General features: G+C 47.7%; 1 protein-coding gene across 6 annotated transcripts; it reads left to right on the forward strand.

The window, feature by feature from the left end:
- The first annotated feature begins 1,801 nt into the window (after positions 1-1,801).
- Positions 1,802-25,609, forward strand: rnf11a (ring finger protein 11a). Of its 6 annotated transcripts, none has more exons than XM_085971713.1 (7): positions 1,958-1,991; positions 5,011-5,166; positions 8,680-8,924; positions 12,601-12,770; positions 18,122-19,712; positions 20,899-21,125; positions 22,253-25,609. In XM_085971713.1, exons 2-5 carry the CDS (start codon positions 5,127-5,129, stop codon positions 18,291-18,293), a joined length of 627 nt encoding a protein of 208 aa, XP_085827839.1. In that variant the 5' UTR covers positions 1,958-1,991; positions 5,011-5,126; the 3' UTR covers positions 18,294-19,712; positions 20,899-21,125; positions 22,253-25,609. The 6 variants fall into 6 exon arrangements, with proteins under 6 accessions (XP_085827844.1, XP_085827839.1, XP_085827840.1 ...); XM_085971714.1 differs by having other exon boundaries at positions 18,122-18,708; XM_085971712.1 differs by having other exon boundaries at positions 18,122-21,125.
- The last annotated feature ends 1,835 nt before the right edge of the window (positions 25,610-27,444 follow it).

Here is a 27,444-nt window from a genome sequence, read left to right on the forward strand (position 1 = left end):
GGCAGGAAGATGGTCTAATGCTCCAACTGAATGGCGGAACAGGCTCAAGGGGCTGAAAGGCCTATTCCTGTTCCTATTCTTTTCAACTTTGGGAATATCCTCAGCCTTTCATCCAAGTTTCTGAATTTGAAAAGAAATAGAAAGGCTCACAAGCACTCTTGTCATTTTAAGATTATGTCCCCTTGTTCTTGATTTCCCCCACCAGAGGAAATAGTTTCTCCGTATCTAGCCTATCGATTCCTTTTAACATTTTAAACACCTCGATCAGATCAGCCCTCCATCTTCTATATTCTCGGGAATACAAGCTGTGATTATGCAACCTGTCCTCAAAAATGTCCAGGTATGATGCAATAAATATAGCTTTACCATCTTCAAATAATCTAGAAGATTATCTATTGAAGTGATTTTGTATTTAGGCAAAACATGTGGTCAGATCTAAGAAAGCACAATTGAGGCAGTCACTGGAATTTTCTGCCCAAAGTGGACTAATGTTAAATGTCCATCTGCATTCCCTGTACTTGGCATGAGTTGAGAGTGTGCAGTTACCCAGGAATTGATGACTAGGACAATTTTGAACTAATTTTTGCTGATAACTCCTTGCCTATACTCGCACAATACAGGTAATTGTACTTCACGTGTGTACTTACTTAAACTATTATAGAATGATACAGCACAGCAGGAGGCCATTCGCCAGTGGTAGCACACGCGCCTCGTGAGTCAGAAGGTTGTGGGCTCAAGTCCCACTTCAGAGACTTGAGCGCAAAAATCTAGGCTGACGCTCCCAGTGCAGTGCTGAGGGAGTGCTGCACTGTCGGAGGTGCCGTCTTTCGGATGAGACATTAAACCGAGTCCCCCGTCTGCTCTCTCGGGTGGACGTAAAAGATCTCATGGCACTATTTCGAAGAGGAGCACAGGGGGGTTAACCACCGGTGTCTTGGCCAATATTTATCCCTCAACCAACATCACTAAAACAGATTATCTAGTCATTATCACGTTGCTGTTTTTGGGAGCTTGCTGTGTGCAAATTGGCTGCCACATTTCCTACATTACAACAGTGACTCCACTTCAAAAAGTACTTCATTGGCTGTAAAGTGCATTTGGGACGTCTGGTGGTCGTGAAAGGTGCTATATAAATGCAAGTTTTTTTTTCCAATCATGCCCACGCCGGCTTATTGGCAGAGCTATCCAATTAATCGTACTCACCACAACCCTGTAAAAAATAAAGTCCCCTTTTCAAGTATTTATGCAATTCCCTTTCGAAAGTTACTATTGAATCTGCTGCCACCGCCCTTTCAGGCAGCGCGTTCCAGATCATCACAGCTCGCTGCGTTAAAAATGTTTTTTCTCTTTTGCCAATTTTAATTTTTGAAATATATATTTTATATATATTTTTTATATTTATATGATTTTTTATATATAATATATTTTTAATATAATATTTATATATTTATATATCATACATTTTTTATATATATTATATATTATTTTTTATATTTAGCCAATATTGAACTAGCCACAGTGAAAGCTTAACATTGCCTATTCAGCCCATATTGACATTGAAGTTGCCCATTGAAGCGTCACCGATTGACAATGATGGGCATCATGCCCTCTGCCGCACAGGTCCCGCCTTTCCTCAACGGTGATTGGCTGAGGTGCTCATCACGTCGGCCTGTGAATGGCAGACGCGGCTGTCAATCTGACGCGCACCTCTCCCAACACTTAACCCCGCCCCCCCTCCAGATGGCCCCGCCCCACTGTCAAGCCCAGCTGTCCATCAAAATCACGAGCAAGTTCGGGTGTTCCAAACAGAACCCGCCCCCCCCTGACCTCACCTTCTGATTGGCTCCTCACGCTTCGCTCGCGGCCCGGAGGCGCCGGGGATTGGTCAAAGCCGACTGTCAATCAAGACAGCACACAAAGGTTCGTGTGAGAAGTCGAGACTGGTGGGGTGGGGACAAAATGGCGGCGGGAGGCGGAGGAGTGGCGCCCTGGTGATAAAAATATAGCTTTTTATTCACAAATTTTATATATATGAAAAACAATTATGGGGAATTGCTTCAAGTCGCAGTCGGGCGATGACATCTCGCTGCTGAATGAGGCGGCGGCCGGAGACGGGTCGGCGGCGGGCGGGGGAGCGGCGGAGGCCGGGCCGGCCCCGGGGCTGCTGCTGATGCCGCCTCCACCTTCAGCATGGCCGCCACCCCAGCAGGTCTGTGTGTGTGTGGGAGGGACAGGCCTTCCAAACAACACTGCATTCTCATTGAGGATAAGAAAGATTATTGCATTTATAGAGAGCAACATTAAGGAAAAGATTATTGCATTTGTATAGACAACATTAAAGAAAATATTGTGTTTATGTAGGGCAACATTAAGGAAAAAGATTGCATTTATAGAGAGCAACATTAAGGAAAAAGATTATTGCATTTATATAGAGTAACATTAAGAAAAAGAAAGATTATTGCATTTATGTAGCGTAACATTAAGGAAAAAGATGATTGCATTTATATAGAGTAACATTAAAAATAAAGATGATTGCATTTATATAGAACAAATTTAAGAACAAGAAAGATTATTGCATTTATATAGAGTAAACATTAACAAAAATAAAGATTATTGCATTTATATAGAACAACTTTAAGACCAAGAAAGATTATTGCAATTATATAGAGCAACATTAAGGAAAAGGAAGATTATTGCAATTATATAGCACATCAGGACGTTCCAAAGCGCTTTACTTTGCAGCCAAGGAAGTACTTTTTGGAGTGTAGTCACTGTTGTAATGTAGGGAACGCAGCAGCCAATTTGTGCACAGCAAGCTCCCACAAACAGCAATGTGATAATGACCAGATCATCTGTTTTAGTGCTGTTGGTTGAGGGATACCGGGACACCGGGGAAAACTCCCCTGCTCTTCTTCAAAATAGTGCCACGGGATCTTTTACGTCCACCTGAGAGAGTACACGGGGCCTCGGGTTTAAAATCTCATCTGAAAGAAGGCACCTCTGATGATGCAGCACTGCACTGGAGTGTCAGCTGAGATTTTTGTGTTCCAGTCTCTGGAGTGGGACCTGAACCCAGAACCTTCTGACTCCGAGATGAGAGTGCTACCCACTGAACCACAGCTGACATTAGAGCGGGTACAGCGAAGATTTATGAGGATGTTGCATGGACTGGAGAATTTTAGCTATGAGGAAAGACTGGATAGGTTGGGGTTTTCTTTGGAACAGAGGAGGCTGAGGGGAGACGTGATTGAGTTGTATAAAATTATGAGGGGCCTAGATAAGAGTGGATAGGAAGGACCTATTTCCTTAGCAGAGAGGTCAATAACCAGGAGGCATAGTTTTAAAGTAATTGGTAGAAGGATTAGAGGGGAGTTGAGGAAAACCTTTTCACCCAGAGGGTGGTGGGGGTCTGGAACTCACTGCCTGAAAGGGTGGTAGAGGCAGAAACCCTCATCACATTTAAAAAGTACTTGGATATGCACTTGAAGTGCCGTAACCTACAGGGCTACGGACCAAGAGCTGGAAAGTGGGATTAGACCGGGATAGCTCTTTGTTGGCCGGCACAGACACGATGGGCTGAATGGCCTCCGTCTGTGGTGTAAAATCTATGATTCTATGATTATTGCATTTATATAGTGCCTTTCCCCACCCTCAGGACATCCCAAAGCACTTTGCAGCCAATGAAGTACTTTTTTTTTTGAAGTGTAGTCACTGTTGTAATGTAGGAAATGCAGCAGCTAATTTGCGCACAGCAAGCTCCCACAAACAGCAACGCGATAATGACCCAGATAATCTGTTTTGAGTGATGTTGATTGCGGGATAAATATTGGCCAGGACACCGGGGAGAACTCCCCCTGCTCCTCTTCAAAATTAGTGCAGTGGGATCTTTTACGTCCACCCGAGAGAGCAGACAGGGTCTCGGTTTAACGTCTTATCCAAAAGACGGCACCTCCAACAGTGCAGCACTCCCTCAGTACTGCACTGGGAGCGTCCGCCTAGATTTTGTGCTCAAGTCCCTGGGGCTTATCAAAAGGGTTCCCAAGTTTCCAACCATTTAGTAGCTACTTTGTCACTGAACCCTAAAGGGGCAAAAAGTCCCAAATTTGATTCCAGCCTGGGTGCTAGCGTTGGGCCCCTTGGGGTGAAGGTGGTGGGAAATCGGCCAAGTTCCTGCTCCGGTTCACTACCCAAGTTCCCCATGTTCGAAAGTGTGGACAGGATGGGGCTTGGCTGTGATGCACTCCACGGCCCAATAGCCTGTCAATGCTTGCTCACAAAGAATGGCCACTTGGGAGTGTAATCAGCTCCCATGGAAGTGTACCCCAGCAGCAGCAGCCTGTTTTTTTTAAAATTCCTGGGATGTGGGCGTCACTGGCAAGGATTTATTGCCCATCCCTAATTGCCCTTGAAACAGTGGTGGTGAGCCGCCGCCTTGAACCGCTGCAGTCCGAATGCTGATTTTTACAACTGAGTGGCTTGCTGGGCCATTTCAGGGGGCAATTAAGAGTCAACCACATTGCTGTGGGTCTGGAGTCACATATCGAGTAAGGGCGGCAGATTTCCATCCCTAAAGGGCATTAGTGAACCAGATGGGTTTTTACAACAATCCGGTAGTTTACTGATACAGGAAACTTTTTTTTATCCGGCACCGATGGGACCGACGTGGTGCCGGTTCATCAAAAATTCCAGATAACCGAAAGCTATAGTAAAAGATACGGAGCTGAGAGCTCCGTATAAAGCAACAAACCCTGTTGCTTAGCAACAGGTTCAGAACAATGGCCACAAGTTCCAAGTGTCTCTGTAGCTTAGCAACAGCTGCAGCCACACCCTTGCACAGCAACAGATCGAGGAAGGCAAGTACAATATGAAGTAAAACTTACCGGAACCTACTCCCGAATTTTGTCGGTTAACCGAGATTTCCGGTTATTTAGGTGCCGGTAAATTGAAAGTTTCCTGTACTAGCTTTTTAAATTCCAGATTTATATAATTAATTGAATTTAAATTCCACAGGCCGCTGGATTACTAGCCTGGTAACCTAACCACTATGCTACCGTACCCTTGCAGGAGGGGAGGGAAGGAATCGGGCAAACCAATAATCACACACATATGAACAGTACTGGAACTGGATGCAGGCGAGCAATCGCAATAGTTCAGCAGTGTTTCTGAGTAATTATTCCAATGTTCTAATTCTAATTCCAGCTTTATTCCGTATAAGTTACTGTGAAGACATTTTTACTTCATAAAATCCAGAAGAATTTTGCCAGTTGGTAGCAATACAAACACCTTATGTCCTGAAAGAGATCTTTCCTCATTTTATTCTGTATCAAGCCAGGGCTATTGCACTCAATAGCTCTGGAAATTAAATTTATGTATGTACACATTGGAGGCTTTAAATATTTTGATACCTAGAGCCTTGTTTTGTTAATTTGATGCGGATTGCTGACATTAAATGGTGATGTATCTGTAGAGTGGTTTACAAGACGGTGATTTCAGCACTGCCCCCCCAACCTCCGTATTCCCTCAGGTATAGAAGATTGACGAGTGATCTAATTAAGGTGTCTAAAATGATTCATAGAAACATAGAAGATAGGAGCAGGAGTAGGCCATTCGGCCCCTCGAACCTGTTCCACCATTTAATGAGATCATGGCTGATCATCCAAATTCAGTACCCTGTCCCTGCCTTCTCCCCATATCCCTTGATCCCTTTAGCCTTAAGAAATATATCTAACGCCTTGAATATATTTAATGAATTGGCCTCAACTGCCTTCTGTGGTAGAGAATTCCACGGGTTCACCACTCTCTGGGTGAAGAAATTCCTCCTCATCTCAGTCCTAAATGGCCGACCCCTTATCTTTAGACTGTGACCCCTGGTTCTGGACTCCCCCGCCATCGGGAACATCCTTCCTGCATCGATAGAGTGGATACAGAGAAACTATTTATTCTGGGGCGGGTAGGGGGAGATATCCAGAATAAGAGGGCACAGAAATAGGCCATTCGGCCCAACTGGTCTAATGTCCTCCTCTCGCCCTTCTTCATCTCACCCTATCAACATAATCTTCTATTCCTTTCTCCCTCACGTGCTTATCTAGCTTCCCCTTAAATGCATCTATGGATTAAACGTGCAGATAAGGGAAATGGAAATGTCACACGGCAGTGTTTAGAGAGTGCAGTTCTGAGTTTGGAATTGAACAATGTTATTGGGACTGAGTAAATAGAGCTTTACTCTGCATCCAGCACCTGGGAGTGCTATGGAACAAATGAGAGAGAGAGGGGGCAGAATTTTTTATGTGCAACTACTTACAGATGTCGGGTTTCGAAGAAGGGAGTTTGAGAAATCAGAATTAGCTGAGTATTTTTGGGACTTTTTATAATTGATCCTTACAAGTCTGTTTAAAATGTTCTCTGTGAAAGGGAGGTTAAATGATTGAAAGAGGGAAGATAAGAACAAGGGGTCGGCCATTCAGCTGCTCGAGCCTGTTCCGCTATTCAATTAGATCATGGCTGATTAACCCCCTCTAGCTGCCTTGGTTCCGTAACCCTTAATCCCCTTGCTGGAGAGCGAGGTTAGGATTACCTATGAGAACAGTATACAGGAAACTTTGTGCTATCCGGCACCGACGGGACCGAGCTACTGCCGTCCCATCAAAACTGCCGGACAAACCAGCGCTAATGTTGAAACATACGGAGATTTTGAGCTCCGTATCTGGCAACAAACCCTGTTGCTTCTAAACAGTCGGCCGTACCTTGCAAGCGTCTCTGTAGCTTAGCAACAGCTTCAGCGAGACCTTGCAGAGCCTGACTGGTGGAAAAAAAAAGCAATGAAAAGAAAAAAAACTAATGAAACGGCTCCTGATTTTTGCCGGTGGCTCGAGCATTCCGGACAGTTAACCTCCGGATAAATCAAAGTTTCCGGTAATGTGTTCTCTTGCAGCGTCATTGTTTGGGAGGTACTAAACCTGTGAACATTCTCTCTGCAATCCGGATCACCTTTTCATCTACTCCCGCTTTGGGAAAGCTGATTGTTCGCAGGGGGCTGTTTTAATGCTCGCCACGGACCGCTGTGCACTGAACGGCATCGTTGACCGCCTGGCGTTTTGCTGAGGGCAATCCTGCAATCCCAAGATGGCGTCTTGCCTGAGGGCTACTCCAGGAACGGTGCTTTGGGATTAACGCGATGGAGGTTGTGCCTGGGATTCCGCCGCGCACTGAGCTCTGATTTCAAAGGTGGCACTGTGGATTCCAGGCACTTCCCCATAGGAGGAAAGAAGGAAACCCTCCAGCACTCTCTTAATAAGGGTCCCTTTCATTTGTTGCATGGCTAAGCCTAATGATTCATTTATGGTTTTTTTTTCTGTTGTTGCTTGGGAACACAAAATGCCCGCTCGTTCAACATCCCGCAGGCGGGCAGACCATGAATGGAGGCATTGAGGCTCAGTGGAGCAGCAAGTCGAGGGTGCAGTTACACTGCTGGGGTCTGTAAATAGATCTTAGAGCAGGGCTATGGTGGTGCGGGGTTGCAAATAGACCTTGAATCCAATTAGAAGGGTGGGGACTGTAACTAGACCTTGGACCACAGGGATAGGGTTGAGCTGTAACTGGACCGTAGACCAGTGGTTCCCAACCTATGGTCCGCGGACCACCAGTGGTCCGCGAGGGTACTGCAGGTGGTCCGTGAAAAAAAAAAAATGATAATGTAATAATATAATCACGTGTACCTCGAATGTATCATATTCAATACATGTGGTCCGCAAAAGCTTTTGATGATGATGTAGTGGTCCGCATAAAGGAAAAGGTTGGGGGAACTGCTGCCTATTTACATCCCCCATCCCTAAACTGTTTCTGGAAGGATGTAAATGGTATGTTGGCCTTCGTAGCGAGAGGGTTTGAGTACAGGAACAGGGATGTCTTGCTGCAGTTGTACAGGGTCTTGGTGAGACCACATCTTGAGTATTGTGTGCAGTTTTGGTCGTCTTATCTGCGGAAGGATGTTCTTGCCATGGAGGGAGTGCAGCGAAGATTCACCAGGCTGACCCCTGGGATGGCAGGAACGACGTATGAGGAGAGATTGGCTCGATTGGGCTTGTACTCACTGGAGTTTAGAAGAATGAGAGGGGATCTCATTGAAACTTATAAAATTCTAACAGGACTAGACAGACTAGATGCAGGAAGGATGTTCCCGATGGTCGGGGAGTCCAGAACCAGGGGTAAGCCATTTAGGACAGAGATGAGGAGGAATTTCTTCACCCAGAGAGTGGTGAACCTGTGGAATTCTCTACCAAAGAAGGCAGTTGAGGCCAATTCATTAAATATATTCAAGAAGGAGTTGGATATATTTCTTAAGGCTAAAGGGATCAAGGGATATGGGGAGAAAGCAGGGACAGGCTACTGAATTTGGATGATCAGCCATGATCTCATTGAATGGCGGAGCAGGCTTGAGGGGCCGAATGGCCTGCTCCTATCTTCTATGTTTCTATGCCTTAGACCACAAGTTTAGGGATGGGGGATGTAAATAGTCCTTGGACCATGTTATGAGTACCACTGTACAGTGTTGTCCTTACAGTCAAGTGTGTGAAAATATAAAGCCCGGTTTACTATGGGAGGATGTCGTTTTAATGTTCCAAGTGCAGAAACACGGGAGTTCCCAGCACTAACCGCTCTGTGTGGCTTTATCTTTTCCAGAAAGGATTGCTGCGAGTTGGAAAACAGCGGGCTTTAGAAGACAGAGAGGCAAGGCAGTAAAGCCAGGCGAGAATGGAGAGTGCGTAACACACACACGCACGCAGACAGAAAAGAGAGAGAGAGAGAGAGAAAGCCACAGCCTTAGGGAGAAAGGGAAACAGTGCAACATGGCTGAGAGTAAGAAAGAAAGGATCAGAATTCGGGAGGAGCAGAAAGGGAAAAGTGCTCACAGAGAACAGACCACAGTAAGTGAGACACGGGTGGATTTACTGGTAGGAAGGTGGATATATTGAAGTTGCTCATATCAGCTTTGGCAGCTTCAGTATTTTAAAAACCGTAATATCCGCTCGTACCTTTATGAAAGCTTTTATTAAGGTGAAACTCAGGAGGTGATGCACATGGAGTGAATATTGTGCTAGCTTAGAATAACCACTAGGACAAGGCAATATTGGATGACTTGTCTCCGTCAGGATCCTGATCTCAAACTAGGGGGCGGGGGCAGGATATTTGGCCTCACAGCCTCTGGGTTAGGTTGGGTTTGGGGGTGCGGGGAATTGTCTGAGGTTCCAGCTCCTAATCATTAACCCCCCCTTACTGCTGGGAAGTGCGAGCTGCTGGAAATTGAGTGAGGACAGGAGCAGGCACGCCTGCAGTCGAATAGCCTGCTAATTCTTGCCGTTGAGGTTTGCGAGACATTTAGGCCTAGAAATTCGGTGGGCTGCGCCACCAGTTAGCGCCTAAAGAGGGCACTCGGTGGCTTTAGCGCCACTGGCCACGCCTCCCGCGATATTTAGCGGGGCGCTAATGGCGTTCGCCTGTAGCGCTGCACCGCCACCGATGACGTCATTGGTGTGCGCAGCGCCCCGCTACCACCCCGAGCGCAATATTGGGTCGCGCCCCCCACTGTAGCACCAGTCATAATTCGCGACCGGTTCAGGGGGGCCTACCTGTGGCGGTAGTGGCGCTACTTAAGGGGGAGGTGCGGGGCGGCCATTTTTTCCGGTGGCCGCCTGCCAGCGCCTCCTCGTGCCGGCCTCCTGATCCCCCCGGGCAGTGCCGGCTGTGTCCCGAGGGCCCGGCACTTCTCGGTGCCGGGCTCTTTTGCCGGCACTCGCGATCGGTGATCGTGCTGGTGCAGACCCCTCCCCCTTAAGGGGAGGAAAGCCTGCAGTACCGCAGCGCGCCGTGCCGCAGCATGTGGTGCTGCGGCACGTAGCGCTGCGATAATCAGTTTGAGCGCCCCAAGCGGGACGCGTGGAGCCTCGAGCAGCGCCCCGAGTCCCTCTTGGGGCGCTCCAACTGAATTTCGGGAGGGCGCAAGCGGCTCTGCCCGGAGCCCCAAACGTGGCGCCACCGAATTTTTAGCTCTTAGTGTTTAAAATTACGAAGGGTTGAGACAGAGTAAATAAACAGAAACTGTTTCCAGTGGCTGAAGGGTCGATTACGAGAGGGCACAGATTTAAGGTGATTGGCAAAAGAACCGGGGGCGGCATGAGGAAAACCATTTTTACGCAGCGAGTGGTTAGGTTTTAGAATGCACTGCCTGATAGGGCGGTGGATCCAGATTCAATAGCAGCCTTCGAAAGGGAATTGGATAAATACTTGAAGGAGAAAAAATTGCAGGGATATGGGGAAAGAGCGGGGGAGTGGGACTGACTGGATTGCTCTTCGAAAGAGGGGTAGGAGGGGAGTGGAAAGGATCTTTTGTGTACTTGTGTGTGCGTGCGGGCGTGTATTTAATATTCCAGCTGTGCCCGTGGGATGCACAGTAACTCCTCTCGCCAGATGGGCTCCCCAGGGTCCTAAGCACCACCCAGTGGCCCTGACTGCTTCCAGCGGTGCTGGTTGCCGTGGTTGTCTTGCCACAGGCAGAGGCTGGGTTATTCAGGAAGTGGCTAATTTTGGCTCATGCAGTGCTGCACATTGTGGGTTTAAATGATTCTCGGCCATGCTTGTACTAGGCACGTTAAGTAGCTTACTGAATATAGCACGGCGTTACTGAATACTGAAAGCTATTTCAACCCCTTTGGCTCATTGCTGGTGCCCAAAGTCTGAATCGACCCGCAATATAAACAGGGGGGGTGAGAGCACCAGGTGGTGCGATCCATTACACATTGGTCCTTGAACCAGCTGATGTGATGGAAGTCGCCGCTACTTGCTGTAAGTTTTTGGGAAGTCTTAATTCAGATCTTGGTGAGCATGCGTGTACCACATGACACATACTGATCGCGACGGCAGCTGGGCAAACTCCATACTAACTCCTTACCTTTCCAATTCTGTCCATTGCCATCCCCCCCACCCCACCCGAACTCGAACACTCTTATTTGAATAGCGGCCACGGGATCTTGCCCGTCCACCTGAACGCCCCATCCGAAAGACGGCACCTCCGACAGTGCCACGCTCCCTCGGTACTGCGGAGAAGCATCAGCCGAGATTACATAGAAGCGTAGAAGATAGGAGCAGGAGTAGGCCATTCGGCCCCTCGAGCCTGCTCCGCCATTCAATGAGATCATGGCTGATCATCCAAATTCAGTACCCTGTCCCTGCTTTCTCCCCCTATCCCTTGATCCCTTTAGCCTTAAGAAATATATCCAACTCCTTCTTGAATATATTTAATGAATTGGCCTCCACTGCCTTCTGTGGTAGAGAATTCCACAGGTTCACCACTCTCTGGGTGAAGAAATTCCTCCTCATCTCTGTCCGAAATGGCTTACCCCTTATCCTTAGACTGTGACCCCTGGTTCTGGACTCCCCCGCCATCGGGAACATCCTTCCTGCATCCAGTCTGTCTAGTCCTGTTAGAATTTTATAAGTTTCAATGAGATCCCCTCTCATTCTTCTAAACTCCAGCGAGTATAAGCCCAATCGACCCAATCTCTCCTCGTACATCATTCCTGCCATCCCAGGTATCAGTCTGGTGAATCTTCGCTGCACTCCCTCCATGGCAAGAACATCCTTCCTCAGATAAGGCGACCAAAACTGCACACAATACTCAAGGTGTGGTCTTACCAAGGCCCTGTACAACTGCAGCAAGACTTCCTTGTTCCTGTACTCGAACCCTCTCGCTACGAAGGCCAACATACCATTTGCCTTCTTAACCGCCTGCTGCACCTGTTGTGCTCCAGTCTCTGGAGTGGGACCATGAACCCACAACCTTCTGACTCAGAGGCGAGGGTGCTACCCCCTGAGCCACGGCCAACACCCCCCCCCCACCTGTACTTCCCAGTACAGGTCAGTGATCAGGACCAGGCCCTTAACTGATTTCTCCTCTCCGCCTTCCCTTTCCTAGCCCTTGGGTGCTCAGATGAATTGTAGCATTCCTATAACTACCCTGCCTGAGTCAAACCAGGCACCGACCCAGGGACTTTCTTGGTCTGTGCAGCTCAAATCCCACCAGGCAATGCATCTCCAACCTGACTCTTGGAAATACCTTATTGTAGAATCATAGAACAACACAGCACAGAAGGAGGCCATTTGGCCCATCGTGCCTGTGCCGGCTCTTTGAAAGAGCTCTCCAATTAGTCCCACTCCCTCCTGCTCTTTCCCCCAGAGCCCTGCAAATTTTTCCCTTCCAGTATTTATCCAGTTCCCTTTTGAAAGTTACAATTGAATCTGCTTTCACCGCCCTTTCAGGCAGCGCGTTCCAGATCACAAACAACTCAACTCGCTGCGTTTAAAAAATAAAGTTTCCTCATCTTGCCTCTGGTTCTTTTGCCAATCGCCTTTAAATCTGTGTCCTCTGGTTACCGACCCTCCTGCCACTGGAAACGGAAGAGTAGAAGTAAAAACCCTGGAATCATGGCAAGAAACAATTGGATGGATGAACTAAGATGGGCCGAATGGCCTCCCTCATCTGTATTGTTGCATTACCGGGGTGGTAACTCATGATTTCCTAACACAAATGAATGGCGTGTGTTTCAGGAACAATCACAAATTCCGGTTTATCACCCAACGCCCAGTCAGACCCGCCTGGCAACTCAGCTGACAGAGGAAGAACAGATTCGAATAGCGCAGCGGCTCGGCCTGATCCAGCACCTTCCCAAAGGCAGCTTCGACTGTGGCAGGGAGGCCCACAACAAGAAAATCAAGGAGTGAGTATCAGTGTGTTGGAAAGGGAGCTTAGAGGCAGCGTGACGTAATAAAACTCACTACACACTTGGTTTGAGTATAAAGCAAGGCTTTAATCAACTTGTTTCAGAACATGGAGATCTAGTTGTACTTCACTAGTTCCTTGTCTTACAAAATGTCCCTGGGGAAGCTGGGGCCGACGCCCGAGTATTTATACTCCTTGGACGGCGCCACCAGCTGGCCGTCCAGCGTTATTTCATGAGTAGTTTCTTTATGATGAGATTTATAACACAGCATATAGCTGGAACTGGGCTTCCCTGGTTATCCTACCCCTAAGGTGGGCTTTTGATATAGTAGATAGGGAGAAACTGTTTCCACTGGCAGGAGGGTTAATAAGCAGAGCAGATTTAAAACAGTTGGCAAAGGAACCGGGGGCCGGTGGGGGGGTAGATGAGAATTTTCTTTACTCAGTGAGTTGTTGAGCTCTGGAATGCGCTGCCTGAAAGGGCGGTGGAAGCCGATAACAAATTTCAATTGGATATTCTTCAAAAGGAAAAATTTGCAGGGCTATGGGGAAAGAGTGGGACTAATTGGAGAGCTCTTTCAGAGAGCCAGCACAGGCATGGTGGGCCGAATGGCCTCCTTCAGTGCTGTATCGTTCTATGAGTCAAACGAGGAACACCTCCGCTGGTCGAAATAGCTCGAGAATCTTCCCTGATCACTCAGTGGATTGGTTCACGATTGGTTCTCTTCTCAATGTGATACAGGAAACTCTCGATTTACCGGCACCCAAACAACCGGAAATCTCGGTTAACCGGCAAAATTCAGGAGTAGGTTCAGGTAAGTTTTTCTTCATATTAGTGGCCGTTCCTGGATTCTTGGCTGTGTAATCAGAGGTTCCTGCACTTGTTGCTAAGCAACAGGGATGCTTGGTCTGTGGCCAGGCTTCTTGCACCTGTTGCTAAGCAACAGGGAAGCCTGGATTTGTTGCTGTGTACGGAGCTCTCGTACCTTTTAAACTATAACTATCTGTAATCTGGACTTTTTGATAAACCGGCACCATGTCGGTGCCGGATTAAAAAAGAGTTTCCTGTACTGAGCAAGACGGACTAGGTCGGTCCCAGGTTCGATTCCCAGTTTGTTACTGATTTCAACAGAGCGAGCTGTCCTACAATTGGACCCTGCGACAGAGAGGGAAAATTCAGCCAAGGTTTCTGTCCCATTCACTATCCAAATGGGGGGGGGGAAAAGACTTGGGAGTGACGAGAGGATCGGGTTTTTGGCCGCGATGCCCTCCGTGGTCAAGTCGTTTGCTGACGGTCGCGTGTCCAGACTGCCGTGTGAAGAGCAGTGTTTCCTCCACCCCCACCCCCCCCCCCCCCCCCAACCTCGGGCCGCGCATCAGTCGGGAGGTTCCCCGCGCAGGCCGCTCACCAGCTGGAAGATACCGTGCCAGAAATTTAAAGGGACCGTGCACACACAAAAAAAATGAGAGGGAACATTGGCGAAGAGTGGTGACTTGCCGGGGTACCAGAGAGTTCCCCGTCACACGTGGTAGCGCGTGGCTCTGTGCAGTCAGGGAAAAGGGGGAAGCAATGAATGCGGTCAGTAGATGATCTGCTTATCCTGCTGCTCCTCGTTCCAACAGGAGTCGGCACAAACTTGTGTTCAACACTCAAGTGTGCAGAAATGGATAAAAACAGAAGGCTGTTGAGTTGCCTCGTGCACTAACCAAGTATTTTTTTTACTTACTGATGTGCCCCCCCCTCCTCACTCTCTCTGGCGTGTGCTGCCTGTTGCTGGGGTGGTTTTTCCCTCTGGCACTTTGCCCCATTATTTGATCATTATTCACCTGCAGGTCGACAGGCTACTCGTGACTTAAGGTGAGAAATTTATGCCGTCGAGTGGAGGTTAAAATGGGGGAGGGAGCTTTGTCATTTTATTGGCCTGCAATGTAACCAGCGTTGGATAAAGTAGAGCAGGAGACCGGCCAGAGTCTTGCAGTGCTGTGCTTGATCTCCACTCTACATTGCTGGTTTCCCTCTCTATCTAACTATTTTTTGACTGGAAAGCACAGACCTTCACCGAGAAATGTGATCATGCAGTGCCCCTTTTTTCATAGATACATAGAAGATAGGAGCAGGAGTAGGCCATTCGGCCCCTCGAGCCTGCTCCGCCATTCAATGAGATCATGGCTGCTCATCCAAATTCAGTACCCTGTCCCTGCCTTCTCCCCATATCCCTTGATCCCTTTAGCCTTAAGAAATATATCTAACTCCTTCTTGAATATATTTAATGAATTGGCCTCTACTGCCTTCTTTGGTAGAGAATGCCACAGGTTCACCACTCTCTGGGTGAAGAAATTCCTCCTCATCTCTGTCCTAAATGGCTTACCCCTTATCCTTAGACTGTGACCCCTGGTTCTGGACTCCCCGACCACCGGGAACATCCTTCCCGCATCTAGTCTGTCTAGTCCTTTTAGAATTTTATAAGTTTCAATGAGATCCCCTCTCAATCTTCTGAACTCCAGTGAGTATAAGCCCAATCGACCCAATCTCTCCTCATACGTCATTCCTGCCATCCCAGGTATCAACCTGGTGAATCTTCGCTGAACTCCCTCTATTGCAAGAACATCCTTCCTCAGATAAGGCGACCAAAACTGCACACAATACTCAAGATGTGGTCTCACCAAGGCCCTGTACAACTGCAGCAAGACATCCTTGTTCCTGTACTCAAACCCTCTTGCTACGAAGGCCAACATACCATTTGCCTTCTTAATTGCCTGCTGCACCTGCCTGCTTACCTTCAGCGACTGGTGCACAAGGACACCCAGGTCTCGTTGCACTTCCCCTTCTCCCAATCTATTGCCGTTCAGATAATCTGCCTTCCTGTTTTTGACACCAAAGTGGATAATCTCGCATTTATCCACGTTATATTGCATCTGCCATGCTTCTGCCCAATCACCCAACCTGTCCAAATCATACTGGAGTTTATCTGCATCCTCCTCACAGCACACATGCCCACCCAGCTTTGTGCCATCTGCAAACTTGGAGATATTACATCTAGTTCCCTCGTCTAGATCATTAATATATATTGTGAATAGCTGGGGTCCAAGGACCGATCCCTGCGGTACCCCACTAATCACTGCCTGCCACTCGGAAAAAGACCCGTTTATTCCAACTCTGCTTTCTGTCTGCCAACCAGTTCTCTATCCAAGTCAATACCTTGCCCCCAATCCCATATGCCTTAACTTTACACGATAATCTCTTATGCGGGACCTTATCGAACGCCTTTTGAAAGTCCAAACACACCACATCCACTGGTTCTCCCTTATCTATTTTACGAGTTACATCCTCAAAAAATTCCAGTAGATTAGTCAAGCACGATTTACCCTTTGTAAATCCATGTTGACTTTGTCTAAACAGCCTCCTAAGCCGTCAGTATGGCGGGCAGGATCCAACAAATGCTAATTACGAGAACTACCTTCAGGCCAAATTCTAATCATAGACTCTTACGCACAGAAGGAGGCTGTTTGGCCCATCGTGTCCTAAATGGGTAAGCCATTTAGGACAGAAATGAGGAGGAATTTCTTCACCCAGAGAGTGGTGAACCTGTGGAATTCTCTACCACAGAAGGCAGTAGAGGCCAATTCATTAAATATATTCAAGAAGGAGTTGGACATATTTCTTAAGGCTAAAGGGATCAAGGGATATGGGGAGAAAGCAGGGACAGGGTACTGAATTTGGATGATCAGCCAAGATCTCATTGAATGGCGGAGCAGGCTCAAGGGGCCGAATGGCCTACTCCTGCTCCTATCTTCTATGTTTCTATGTCCTAATACACCACACCCACTGGTTCTCCCTTATCTATTTTACCAGTTACATCCTCAAAAAATTCCAGTAGATTAGTCAAGCACGATTTACCCTTTGTAAATGCATGTTGACTTTGTCTAAACGGCCTCCTAAGCCGTCAGTATGGCGGGCAGGATCCGACGAACGCAAATTACGAGAAACTGCCTTCAGGCCAAATTCTAATCATAGACTCTTACGCACAGAAGGAGGCTGTTCGGCCCATCGTGCCTGTGCCGGCTCTTTGAAAGAGTTCTCCAATTAGCCCCACTCCCCTGATCTGTCCCTGTGGCCCTGCAGAATTTTTCCTTTTCAACTATTTATCCAGTTCCCTTTTGAAAGTTACTGTTGAATCTGCTCCCACTGCCCTTTCAGGCAGCGCATTCCAGATCACAACAACATGCCGTGTAAAACAATTCTCCCTTTCCCCCCCCGCTTTTTTTGCTAATTATCTTAAATCGGTGTCCTCTGGTTACCGGCCCTTCTGCCACTGGGAACAGCTTCACCCTGTCTACTCTTATCGAAACCTCTCAGAATTTTGAATACCTCTATTAAATCTCCCTTTAACCTTCTCTGTTCTAAGGAGAACAACCCCAGCTTCTCTAGTCCCTCCACATAACTGAAGTCCCTCATCCCTTGTACCGCTCCAGTAAATCTCCTCTGCACCCTCTTCAAGGCCTTAAAATCCTTCCTAAAGCATAATGCTCAGAATTGGACACAATACTCCAGCTGAGGCCTAACCAGTGATTTATAAAGGTTTACTGTAACTTTGTACTCTATGCCCCTACCTATAAAGCCCAGCATCTGGTATGTGTTTTTTTTTTTAAAACAGTCTTATAAGAAGCAGGAGTCGGCCATTCGGCCCCTCGAGCCTGCTCCGCCATTCAGTAAGATCATGGCTGATCTTCGACCTCAACTCCATTTTTCCCGCCTGACCTCCATATCCCTCGATTCCCCTAGAATCCAAAAATTTATCTCAGCCTTGAATATACTCAATGATTCAGCATCCACAGCCCACTGGGCCAGAGAATTCCAAAGATTCACAACCCTCTGAGTGAAGAAATTCCTCTTCATCTCAGTCTTAAATGGCCGACCCCTTATCCCGAGACTGTGACCCCTAGTTCTAGACTCTCCAGCCAGGGGGAAACAGCCTCTCAGCATCTACCCTGTCAATCCCCCTCAGAATCTTGTATGTTTCAATGAGATCACCTCTCATTCTTCTAAACTCCAGAGAGTATAGGCCCAATCTACTCAATCTCTCCTCATAGGACAACCCTCTCATCCCAGGAATCAATCTAGTGAACCTTCATTGCACCGCCTCCAAGGCAAGTATATCCTTCCTTAGATAAGGAGACCAGAACTGTGCACGGTACTCCAGGTGTGGTCTCAACTTGTCCTTCAACGATTTGTGTATGTGAAGGCCCCCCCCCCCCCCCCAATCTCTCTCTCTTCCTGCACATGACCCCCCAACCCCCTTTTAAAATTGTACCATTGAAATAATATTTGTACTTTGTTTCCCCTCCTAGGTGTGTGATCTGTATGATGGACTTTGTGTACGGCGATCCGATCCGGTTTCTGCCGTGTATGCACATATACCACATGGAGTGCATTGACGAGTGGCTCATGAGGTCCTTCACCTGCCCTTCATGTATGGAACCCGTAGATGCGGCTTTGCTCTCCTCCTACGAGACCAACTGACTTGACTCGGCCTCGCCTAGCCTCACTGCACTTTGAATGTCTTGCTGCCAAAGGGGAAAGAAATGGGAGGGGGCGGTGGGGGGGGGGCGGGGAGAAACTTGCACTCACTCAGACCAAAGAAATATCCTGTCGTCCTCTCCACCATCTCCCCCCCCCCCCCCCCCCCAAAATGAACCCTAGTTTTTACGTTTGTACCAGACAGTGCATTTTTCCAGCTGGGAAAGAAGCTGATTTGCTAAATCTTCTACATAACACTAACCAGCTGGAACGGAAGTGATTAAACTAGAGTGAAGGCAGCAGTCCCACTCAAAACAGCACCAAGGCGTTTTGGTTTTTAGCTCTCTTTACACGTGCAGTATTGGCCCCCCGACAAATAGACCTGCTTTACTTGCTGCGAGACCGGGGCAAAATCCCGGTACGTTTTTTGACTTTGAAGATAGATTATTTACTTTCTTTTTGTTTTTGTTTTTCTGCGTTGCTCCTCTGCCGAGCTGCCGCCCCCCCCCCCCCCCCCCCTTCTCGCTGCGCTGCACACTTCCAGCGGGTGACGGCAGCTCCTCGGCACCTCGCCCAGTTTTTGGCCGCTGGTCTTCCTGCTCGTCGGACGTGCTGACGCAGGCGGGGCGCAGGTTTTGGGACTGGGAACGGGCAGGGGCGGAACGTGCCCACCTGAAACGAGCAGCACCTTAAACGGGGAGGCGGTGGGATGATTCTGCCCGAAAGTGGGATATGGGGCTGGATGGCTGTCTTTGTCGGCCGGCATGGACACAGATGGTCCAAGTGGCCTCCTCCTGCGCTGTAAATTTCTATGATTCTATAAATGAACAGTGAGGCCCTTCTCCCTCTGAAGTTTTGTGGTGACGTGAGTCGAGACGGTGATTGTTGGCAGACGGGGGTGGGCGTCGCTGGCAAGGCCGGCATTTATTGCCCATCCCTAATTGCCCTTGAGAAGGTGGTGGTGAGCCGCCGCCTTGAACCCGTGCGGTGAAGGTGCTCCCGCAGTGCTGTTAGGGAGGGAGTTCCGAGATTTTGACCCAGCGACGAGGGAACGGCCGAGTCTCGGGATGATGCGTGACCAGGAGGGGGAACCTGGAGCTGGTAGTTGTTCCCATGCGCCTGCTGCCCTCGTCCTTCAGCTGGGACACACTCGTCCAGCAGTCGCTGGATTAGCGGGAATCCCGACTGTCCATCCTCTGGCCCAGGGGTGCTGAGGACATGTTGTACCAGCCCACTACTGCTGTGGTCCCCTGCTGACATCAGCCAGATTGGCGCTGAACTGAGATCAAACTCGACGCCAGTATGATTCATGTCTTTACAGAGCAGGAGGGGGGAGCTGAGCTTTGCACTGTTTTAATACAACGTATTCTGAGACCGCCAAGTGAAAGGTTGGATGACGTACTAAGCACAGTGATGGCTCCGGTTAGTGTTTTTTTTTAACTGCTGATTTGCTGTTTTGAATGTTCAGAGCTCGTTGGGCCCTGTGGTTTGAGGGGTGGTGACGCGGGGGCTTTTTTTGGCACCCGTCAACCCCGACGCTGAAATTCTGATCTTAGCCAGCTGGATACGCCATGGGGGGAACCGGGCGTTTCCCCGCTCGCTGGGAGGAAAAGTCGGGAGAGGCTCCCCCTGGGGCGCCACGGCATTCCCCACATGCCCAGAGGCCTCCCGTCAGCCTGCAGTGATGTGCGGAACGAGGCGACGGACTCCTGCAGCCTTTGTGAGGGATTGGCCCAGAAAGCTTTTTATTTTTTTGCCCCAATTTCACAGCACTTGGATCTTTTCGCCCGAGTTTCCTCCAGGGAGCTTGTACCACAGATGCTCAAGTAGTGACTTAGGAAATTTCGTGTAAACTGATGAGCTCAAACACTTGAGGAATAGCAGATTGGAATCATCGAATGATGCAGCACAGAAGGAGGCCATTCGGCCCATCGTGCCTGTGCTGGCTCTCTGGTAGAGCTGTCCAATTAATCCCACTTCCCCAGCTCTTTCCCCAGAGCCCTGTAAATGTTTTCCCTTCAAGTATTAGAAGGGTTGTTTTGGTAAACCATTTTGAAGAGCTTAAAAGCAGCCCTTCCTCAGGCCTGTTGAATCTAGTGCAATTGTAACTTGGTGCCATCTGTGCGTGTGCTGCCCCCCCCTGCTGGGCTCTCTGAGGACGGATGCCGCCCTCACCTTTGCCATGCCCCGAGTTACCTGCCTTCAGACATGGGGCTGGGCGGAGAGAGCGGGGCAGGTTTTTTGACAGTGGGGTTGGGCCCTATCCTGACCTCTTCCTGATGTGCAGAGGGTCACTGGATCGGGAGCTAATCCGGGAACACCGGCTAATTGCGGTGTTTCCACTCGGGGATGCCATCTCTGGTTGGATCCTCGCGAGACCTCCTGCTCGCACCATCGGTCGCTGCTCACGCCCATCCTCGCGGGGCCCCACCTTCCCACCTCAACTGGGAAGCAAACAGACTCTTTATTGAATGATTCTTGACTGGCGGTCAAACAGCCTTATTTTCCCCCATCTCCGGTATTTTTTTATATAACAAAAGCATTCAAAGGAAATGAAAAACCCACACCTTTTTCTTAATGTCCGCATGATTTTTCTCCCGGGTTGCAGCAGTGTCCTGGAGATGAATCCTTCATTCCTGGAGACACCGGGAGAATCCTGGAAGGTTCCCAGCTGAGATCAGTTTGACCCTGCACAGACCCAGGATTGAGGCCGGAACCGTCCTGGTCTGTCCGGCTCCGTAACCTGGGGCAGCCTTATTTATTTACAAAGCCACTTTTGGCCTGTGAGTCGCCTACTCTGGGGAACGTTGCCAACTTGCCTGGGCAGGCACGTGAGTAAGTAATGGGTTCAAAATTGTACTGTACAAAATGCATTTATCTAAAACTCTTGTGTTTTAAGGAAGACGTTAACCTGGCAGAGTTAAAATGGCAGGCTAATATCACACGACCATTTGTACCCGAAAGGCTCAAATGTTGCGCACTGAGCGTTCTCAAAGCTATTGGTTGGCATTCTGGGGATATCCGAACAGTAACACACCAACAGTGGTTGGACCTTAATTTCAGCTGGGAAGAGGTACAAGAATATCATTAAAATGTCTTGGACAGGTGCAGAAAATAATCAAAAAGGCTAATGGGATGCTGGCCTTTATATCTCGAGGACTAGAATACAAGGGGGTAGAAGTTATACAAACCTGGTGAGACCACACCTGGAGCACTGTGAGCAGTTCTGGGCACCACACCTTAGGAAAGATATATTGGCCTTGGAGGGTAGATTTACCAGAATAATACTTGGCCTCCAAGGGTTAAGTTACGAGGAGAGATTACACAAACTAGGGTTGTATTCCCTGGAATTTAGACGGTTAAGGGGTGATTTGATTGAACTTTTCAAGATATTAAGGGGAACCGATAGGGTAGATAGAGAGAAACTATTTCCGCTGGTTGGGGAGTCGAGGACTCTGGGGCAGAGTCTAAAAATTAGAGCCAGACCTTTCAGGAGTGAAGTTGTGAAACACTTCCACAGATGGCAATTGATGCTAGGTCAATTGTTAATTTTAAATCTAAGATTGATAGATTTTTTTTTTTAACCAAAGGTATTAAGGGATATGGGGCAAAGGCGGGTATATAGAGTTAGGTCACAGATCAGCCATGAGCCCATTGAATGGTCAAATGTAAGAAGTCACACAACACCAGGTTATAGTCCAACAGTTTTATTTGAAATCACAAGCTTTCGGAGCGCTGCTCCTTCGTCAGGTGAAGTGGAGAGATGCATATAGGCACAGCATATATAGTCAGAGAATAATGCCAGATGATTACAGGTAATCTTTCTAACTGCCCTTTATCACACCTCGGCAGAGAGATAATCACAGCAATCAAAGGTGTGAATGGTGTCCAAACAGGTCAGCCAGGAAAACATTACATCAAAGAAAAAATGTTTTTTTGTCTGTTTTTTGTTTTTCATACAGACCCCAGCATCTGCAACATTTGACCCCTTGTGACCCCACCTCATTGTTCTTTGATACGTAATACCAACCAATAATCAAACCGGCGACGTTCTGGTCTCTGGCTAAGTATTAAACCAGGTGCTGCCTTTACCTAATGGGTCAACAGTGGGGCGGGGGGGGGCGAACTTCGGAAGTGCCCTTTAACCCGTACACTGCCACAGAGCTCTGTCACAGACTGAAATGCCTTTGGAATTGCACTAACCTGTAGTTAAGATTGTGGGCTGTTTTATTTTGGGGTCTTGCTATGCACAGGGTGGGCAGTTAATTATTAACGTTGCTTTTGAGCTGTTTACTGAGAGCCACCCTAATTTGACCCCGTTAATTGGGAGGGAGGGAGCAAACCCGGGTTGACACGCCTGTTGGCGGCGGAGAATGATGCCTGGGTTGACTCGTTTGTTACCTGGGATGGGGAAGAGCTGAAAGAAAGAAAGAATTTCCTGTAATTAACCTTTCACATTCTGTGACTGAAGCCCGTGTGGGTCAGGTGCAAGACTGTAACAATCTGTTTAGTATTTTAGAAATCCTATGTAAACTTGTCGCACTGTGATTACACCCTCCCACAGGCGTGACTGTTTTAAATAGGCAGTTTCCATTATAAATGTGGACACAGGAATTTATAATGGAAATATAAAAATAAGGCTTCAAAATATGACTTTAAAATGGGGCTGAATTATGTCTGCGTGCCCTGGTTCAATGACCCTCACAATCTCTAACCTCACTTTACTTATAGCTCGGACTCAATGTGTGTAATGCCACAGGAGTTCGACCAGTACAGAGGTTCCCAAACTTTAGTTATTGCACACCCCCTTCCAGATCTACCGGCTGCCCGCGTTCCTCTACCAGCGTACAGGTTTCATATTACATCGGATATACGGCACAGAAACTGGCCATTCGGCCCAACCAGTCCATGCCGGCGTTTATGCTCCACTCGAGCCTCCTCCCATCTTTCCTCATCTAAATCTATCAGTATAACCCTCGATTCCCTTCTCCCTCATGTGTTTATCTCGCTTCCCCTTAAATGCATCTGTGCTATTCGCCTCAACCACTCGCTGTGGTAGCGAGTTCCATATTCTCGCCACTCTCTGGGTAAAGACATTTCTCCTGAATTCCCGATTACTTTAACCCCTTTAATGCCCAAGTGTTCTACAAATTATACTACACATACACAACTTAAAATCAATAGAAACAGCGATTTACTTGTACTTTTTGCAATTTAATATACTGTATTCTCTGCTCACGATGCGGTCTCCTCTACATTGGGGAGACCAAACGCAGATTGGGCGACCGCTTTGCGGAACACCTCCGTTCAGTCCGTAAGGGTGACCCCGAGCTTCCGGTCGCCTGTCACTAATTCTCCGCTCCACTCCCACTCTGATCTCTCTGTCCTCGGCCTATTACATTGTTCCAATGAAGCTCAACGTAAGCTCGAGGAACAGCACCTCATCTTTCGATTGGGCACTTTACAGACTGCCGGACTCAACATCGAGTTCAATAATTTCAGATAATAATCCCTGTCCCCCATTTTTCATGCAGTATGATTTTGCCTTTCCCATTTGCAACATTTTCACAGGATGTTCTTTCAATTCCTTCCTCCCCTCCTAAACCCCCCCGCCCCCCGTCTCTGCGCCTGCTTAATATCTGTTACATTTCCAGCTTTTTCCAGTTCTGATGAAGGGTCCCAGACCTGAAACGTTAACTCTGTTTCTCTCTCCACGGATGCTGCCTGGCCTGCTGAGTATTTCCAGCATTTTCTGTTGTTATTTTACAACTTAAAATCCACCATTAGACAATTTCTCCCGCATACCCCCCCGCCGCCCCCCATCCCCAGAGATGTCTCCGCGTACCACAGTTTGGGAGCCTCTGGACTAGTACATGTAAACTTGGCATGTTATATGAATCATGAGCAAAGAGCCACCAATGTCGGAGGGTAGTTTTCACTGTTGCCTGGGAATTGGCACCAGTGAGTGAACAGAATTAATTGCATGATAAAACCTCAGTCCAGGTAAGAACATTAGGTGCAAACGTATAAAAGCGCTTCTATCTATATTATATAGTGTGCACTAAATATTAGCAAGTAGGTTTAGGGAGCCCATGGTGTCGCAGACTGACCTAAATGTGGGTGGCTGGCTGTACCATCAGGTCAAGGGAAGTAAATACAAGCAGCCAGTCACCAATGTTTCCCCTCATTTTTTTTTGTACGCGGTCCCTTTAACTGGCTGCGCGGCACATTCAAATTTTTGCGCCCACACGGTTCCTTCCATGTAAAAGCCAGTGAGCGGCCTCCACGGAACCTCCGGACCGCTGCATGGCCGCACAGCTTAGCGGGAACATTGCCAGTCACCCATGTTTCTACTGATGCAGCGCCCGGGTTTCAAGATCTCAGCACACCTGACCGTGAGTAAAAGGACAAGTGCGATTTACTGAGGCAGATAGACTGAGCAGTACAAACGGCAACTCGTCGGAGGATATAAATAAAAACTGATTATTATCTGCACTTTTTTTTTTTTGGAGTTGTAGTCAGCAAATCTTTGCCAACGCCCTCCCATGGGTCACAGAATGTCCAAGATTGGAGACTACGTTCTAATGCTAACCCAGGGATTGTTGTTTATCACTCGCAACTGTGGCCACTTAAAGAGATTAAAAGAGAAACTATAAACTGCCAATCTTAAGTAAAAGCAGGAAATGTACAGCATCCAAAGAGAGAAGAGATGCAGCTTGCCATTTGTAGTGGAGACGCTTTCAGAAGCTCTCCCAGTTCTAAGGGCTTACTCTTCCACTTGGCGCCGCCGTGTATTCCCAGCTTTACCGTGGCGGTTGTTTAATTTGCACAGAGGACTTTCTACATCAACGATCGATGCCTCGTTTTCTCCGAGTTCTTCCAGGCAGCCTTGCCGAAGTGCGGTTTCAGTCAGCACGACTTACCATCGTCTGCACCATAGACATCCTGGCTGTGGATTTGAGTTTAGAAGAGCCATGGCAATAAATAGTGTGAACTGGTGGTTGTAGCTGTGGTACACACAGCCCCTTGGATCTTGCCACAGCTCCTTAGGGCACGACAAACCCCACTGACTGCCATCTTCAGACCTCAAGAGCGTATGTTTCCATTAAGTCATTTTGTAAACCGGATTGACATTTCAGTCAAGGTGTTGCAATCCAGAACTGCTCAATACTCTTGCGATTTTTTTTTTTTTTTGAGTACAAATGATATGTTTTGTTAGTTTATACTAGCTGCTGGTAACATAAATCGTGTTAAAAAGTATGTATATTTTTAAAAAAAAATAAAACAAAAAATTTCTGGGTGAACAGCCCTAAAACTGTTATGCTTTCTGTTTGTTCTTTGTTTTCAATTATTACTTAACAGTGGCCTGGAATTTGCAGTCCGCCGCTGGCCCCAAAGTACGCTCCGCTCAAGGATCTCGCGATCCCTGTGTCGAGAACTTCAGGTTTTCCGGCCATCAATTCAAATCGACGGAAGTTAATGGGGATCCCACAGTGCGAACTGCTGCGACGTCAACAAGCTGTCTGAGCAGCCAATCAGAATGCAGAATTCTCACAGACAGCGAATGGAAGTGCGCAAGTTCTTAAAATTCTAACTTTTTAAAAAACGTTAGAGAGCAGAACAAAGATTGGGGCTCTCGCAAGGGGGAAAAGGCAAACCTGAAATAAAGATGGGACAAACTTCAAAAAAAAATGTTTTGGAAAAGTTTCTTCAAAATTTTAATTTTTATTTAAATGGACAAATTTCACATTGAACAAAATTAAAATTAGTTTTCCAGGCCCTTAACATTTGTTTGGCAGTAATAACGCTATCGAATCCCTGTGGGGTCTAACTTTTAGTGGGGAATTTAACAGCAGAAGAGCCGAAGTTTTCCTCAGTTTCAATGATTTGGCCGATTGCCGGCACTGGCGGGCGAGCGGGGGCACGATGCGGCCAGTTACGGAGCTGTCGACGACTGACCGCAACTTCGGGATTTCAGCACATGCAAAATCCCAAAGTTGCGGTCAGTTTCAAAGGCGGAATGACGGTGAATGCTGCCAGTTGGTTGTCATCCCGACTGCAAATTCGGGATCAGTGTGTTTTCAGGATGTTCATGCCACCTAGAGTGAGAATATATTTACATAGAAACATAGAAGATAGGCGCAGGAGTAGGCCATTCGACCCCTCGAGCCTGCTCCGCCATTCAATGCGATCATGGCTGATCATCCAAAACCAGTACCCTGTCCCTACCTTCTCTCCATATCCCTTGATCCCTTTAGCCTTTAAGAAATATATCCAACTCCTTCTTGAATATATTTAATGAATTGGCCTCAACTGCCTTCTGTGGTAGAGAATTCCACAGGTTCACCACTCTGGGTGAAGAAATTCCTCCTCATCTCTGTCCTAATAGGCTTCCCCCTTATCCTTAGACTGTGACCCCTGGTTCTGGACTCCCCCGCCATCGGGAACATCCGTCCTGCATCTAGTCTGTCTAGTCCTGTTACAATTTTATAAGTTTCAATTAGATCCCCTCTCATCCTTCTAAACTCTAGCGAATATAAGCCTAATCGACCCAATCTCTCCTCATACGTCATTCCTGCCATCCCAGGTATCAGTCTGGTGAATCTTTGCTGTACTCCCTCCATGGCAAGAATATCCTTCCTCCGATAAGGTGACCAAAACTGCACACAATACTCAAGGTGTGGTCTCACCAAGGCCCTGTACAACTGCAGCAAGACATCCTTGCTCCTGTACTCGAATCCTCTCGCTACGAAGGCCAACATACCATTTGCCTTCTTAACCGCCTGCTGCACCTGTATGCTTATATTCAGCGACTGGTGCACAAGGACACCCAGGTCTCGTTGCACTTCCCCTTCTCCCAATCTATTGCCGTTCAGATAATAATCTGAGCCCATGAGGTTTAATACTATTACAATGAATTTTCAAATTTAGTGTATTTTAGTGTTTCCTTGGTAACATTTAAGTAATTAGATTACTGGGGGGGGTTTTGCTATCAACTGTACAGGCTGGTTTCTGAGGTCAGTGGTACTGGGGTTGGAGCTGTAGACCTGTTGGATATGAACTATGGCCAGAAATATATTTTAGAATTGTGTTCCTTCCACTGCCCTATTTCTCTAGCCTGTTTTCTCCCTGTCTTTACATAGACACTGCCAAG

The sequence above is a fragment of the Somniosus microcephalus genome, chromosome 31 (assembly GCF_052327205.1).
Source record: "Somniosus microcephalus isolate GS21.2 chromosome 31, FLI_Smic_1.0, whole genome shotgun sequence".
Classification (NCBI taxonomy): Eukaryota; Metazoa; Chordata; class Chondrichthyes; order Squaliformes; family Somniosidae; genus Somniosus; species Somniosus microcephalus.

What these genes read in the sequence shown, in the direction of transcription:
- rnf11a (XM_085971712.1), top strand. Translation starts at nt 5,127, where the DNA reads ATGCAGGCGAGCAATCGCAATAGTTCAGCAGTGTTTCTGA. An exon ending in TAGTTCAGCAGTGTTTCTGA is followed by an intron (nt 5,167 to 8,679) that starts GTAATTATTCCA and finishes TATCTTTTCCAG; the next exon opens with AAAGGATTGCTGCGAGTTGG. An exon ending in CACAACAAGAAAATCAAGGA is followed by an intron (nt 12,771 to 18,121) that starts GTGAGTATCAGT and finishes TTCCCCTCCTAG; the next exon opens with GTGTGTGATCTGTATGATGG.